This window comes from Anneissia japonica, unplaced genomic scaffold (genome assembly GCF_011630105.1).
Source record: "Anneissia japonica isolate Jap-2015-1 unplaced genomic scaffold, ASM1163010v1 scaffold288009_len375886_cov190, whole genome shotgun sequence".
Taxonomy (NCBI): domain Eukaryota; kingdom Metazoa; phylum Echinodermata; class Crinoidea; order Comatulida; family Comatulidae; genus Anneissia; species Anneissia japonica.
The window spans coordinates 368,127-371,764 of NW_022748146.1; the positions used below are offsets into that span (position 1 = coordinate 368,127).

The 3,638-nt window shown below is 37.1% G+C and overlaps 1 protein-coding gene across 1 annotated transcript in view; it reads right to left on the bottom strand.

The window, feature by feature from the left end:
• Window positions 1-2,529, bottom strand: part of LOC117120672 — an 11,781-nt gene extending 9,252 nt beyond the window's left edge. Inside the window, exons 1-2 of the mRNA XM_033265695.1 lie at window positions 2,293-2,529; window positions 1,046-1,300 (exon numbers count right to left, since the gene is read on the bottom strand). Coding sequence (XP_033121586.1) covers window positions 1,046-1,300; window positions 2,293-2,421 — 384 coding nt within the window. The 5' untranslated portion in view covers window positions 2,422-2,529. The remainder of the gene's footprint in view (window positions 1-1,045; window positions 1,301-2,292) is intronic.
• Window positions 2,530-3,638: the final 1,109 nt, after the last annotated feature.

Below are 3,638 nucleotides of genomic sequence, written 5' to 3' on the forward strand. Positions count from 1 at the left end.
TTGAGTGATTGCATACGTATTCTTTTTTCCATGAATCGATAAACCCCAAACAGAAAGGGGGTCCGGGGTTCTCCCCCGGGAAAACTTTGATTCCTAGATGGCGGGAAAGGAGCTTTCCCGACTTCTGATGTGTCTTTTGATGACTTTTAATTTCTTTAAAATTCAAGATTTCCCCCTCTTGAAAACGATTCCATGGATCGATGAACCCCAATGAGAAAGGGATCGGGAGTTCTCCCGGAAAAAATTTGATTTCTAGATGGCGGGAAATGAGCTTTCTCGACTCTAATTTTCCCATTGTAACAAAAACAATGTCAGCTCACGGGTCCGGAAAAGGATCTAGAATCTTTTATTTTATTTTATTTCATTTTTTTTCTTTGCCCAAGTGGGCGGGGGTTGTCAGGACATCCGCCAATGTTCAATCTTCACAATATTATTCAATTAAATTTATGGTCAATGAGTTAAAAACATAAATAAACAAATTCATTAATTTTCGTTATCATCAACACCATCGTTAACATCGTCTTCACCTGATAATAATTGTCATTATAGGCCTACATCATCATCATCATCAGTCATTTCTGCCATTATCACCATCATGCTCATAGTCCTCTTCCTCATTTTTATCATTCATCGTCGTTATCACCATTGTCACCACCACTACCACCCAACCAAGAACGTTACCATTATATCGTCCAAATCATGAACACTAATATTATCATCATCATCATCCTCATCATCATCATCATCATCATCATCGTCATCATCATCATCATCATTATTACCATCATCATCATCATCATTATAATATAATAAATAATAATAATAATAATAATAATAATAATAATAATAATAATAATAATAATAATAAATATTATTATAAAATAATTATCATAATGATGATAATAATGGTACTGGTAATGATGATTATAAGAGGTTATGTCTTGCCATTACGGTAAAAATCATATGAATAATACTAAGATATTGAAGCTTATAAACTACACTAAACTGTGCTATATGCCAAGATAGTTCGTATCATGTAGCTTACGTTTTCAAATTCTCCACATGTTCGACACATCAGACAATATGAACAAGCATTTGAAGATGGGTTATATGTACCAGTTATACATGGTTTACAAACAGCTTTGGTTGGGGTTATTTCAGCTACATATGACCCTGCGTAGCATAGATCGTACATTGGTCCATCTTCTTCTAACTTGAACAACTTGTGGAAATGTGAGGTTTCAGTTCCCTCTATATGGCATTTACAGCTTGGTTTAAACTGCGCCGATTTCTCTTCATACTGGGAAATAAACGAATGAATAGTTATGCTGATAATTAATACAATTAACATAACATATAATGTACTAAAATTAAGTAACACTGCTCAATCGATAAAACGTTTTTTTCTGTTGTAAATGATAGTAATACCGTAGTTATTCGAATAAACGTTTATTGTTTAAAAGGGCTTTTGATGCTTTTTTTTTTTTTTTTTTTGGTGTGAAACGGACAAATGAACGCCCCTTAATTTCATTATAAATGTAGAAATACAACACACAATTACCATCAATGGACAAGGGTGGGGGCTGTCTCTTATACACATGGGGTTAACGTTTATTTGAGGAAAAAAAAATCCCCCAAGTCGTTTATTCCCAAATGAGACTCTGGAGAGGGCATTTATTCGAGGAGGTGCTCATTCAAAGCGGGGCGTTTATTAGAATAAATACGGACAATTTTTTATCATTTTTGTGTTATCTCTCGATGTGGTGTAGACCTACCTCGTCCCCATAACACTATTTGTGATCATTGAGATTTTAATCCATACCTGATGTAGGGCCTAATATTACTGTATCAACTAAAAGCCAACCACTGGCCTGTCATTTATATTTCAATTGGTAAAATGAATTTGCTTGCTAAATCAACACAGCAGGCCTGTCAATCCTGACACACCTTTGATGGAAGCATGTAGGCCTACATATCCATACTCCCGTTGCGACCCCTTCAGAACGGAGGCGTACTGGCTCATTCAGAACGAAAGGGGGAACATGAAAGTAAATTCTGCATCTCAGGAGTGGAGCCACTTCTCCTCTGTTCTGATTATCTATCCGCAAATGTATAACAAACCAGCCCCTAATAATAGATAAACGTGTCATTCCAGCTAGTATTTTTGTACAAGCCTGGACCATGCCATGGAGGGATATTTCCTCCATTGCTAGGCCCACGTATGCCTCATTATATAATTATTTGCTATTGTACAAGCCTATACGTGGTTGAGCTAAGTCTTCTCAAACTTACCATAAAAACTACATTGTCCCCATACGAACTTCCGGGATGTGCTGTACTTGTCAACTTCACATAAAATGTTAGGCTTATTAGAGTTAGTAACCTTGTGTTATGCATACATTCGGATGAAAGAACCTTCATAATGTATTTTAAAAATATATCGTCCTATATGGAGTAATAGAAACGCCTTAAATATTCAATGGTAATAAACATACACCGAGAACTAGCAGCCCAAAATAAACGAGGGCATTTCCATGAGTCACGCTTAACCAATAAATAATAACGAAATTTTACTATAAAGATTTGACATGCAAATAAAGGACGTCAGCAAATAAGGCCTTTGCACCTTATCTCCGAATGCATACTACAGTAATAATAAACCCATTGACCCATCCTAAATGTCATTGTCAATATGGCATTTGAATCTGCTTAAATTATAGCCATAGAATTTCTGATAGGCCTATACAGTTAACACGGAGGTATAATCGCATACATGGCTATAGTATACTATTATGTGGATCGCCAAGTAGGCGTTCTAATATATTATCCACATGTTCAAATTCTTGTAAGTATACCAATAATATACAGTACGTACTGGTTGTAATGTTTCGATCCGTTATCAATGCATGGATCTTCATCAGATTACGTATGTTATTAAGACTAACTTTTCAATAATTATCAATAGACAATTGTATATTAATTAGTATGTTATTACTCTTGATGCCATTCTTTTTCTCGTTGAATTAAACTCGATTATATTTTGATGATTTTTTTTAACAAGGCCTATTTGACTGTAGTATGTAACGTACGTATCATTATACCCTATTCAGACTACACTCTCTTGCGATCGGTTGCCATGTAATCGGTGGTAATCCAAAACTGATTACTCCCGATCGCAATCAACGAACGCATTCAGACCAACACAAACAAACTTTACATTCTAGGGCCTAGGCCTCCGGTGGCTAGGCCTATGTTGCCTGACCTCAGCCAAACAGTGCCTCTGGCATGGCCGGCGGAGGCCCCCCCCCCCACTTTTTGGCGAAAAATATATAATGTCTGGAGATTTTTGTATGACTGCTGAGAAAGTTTACCTTACCGTTTTCATGAGGGGGAAAACCTTGAATTTTGAAGAACAAAGTAATTAGACACCTAACTCAAAAGTCGAGAAAGGTCATTTCCCGCCATCTAGAAATCAAAATTTTCCCGGGGGCGGAACGTTGACCCCACCACCTAGATTTGATTCCAGATTTGCATGATTCATATTCCCATTCATCTTATAAGCAGTGGCGTAACAGGCGGGGGGCCAGGGGGGCAGACTGTCCCCCCTGACGGTTTTTACCGGGCTGACCAAGCCGTCG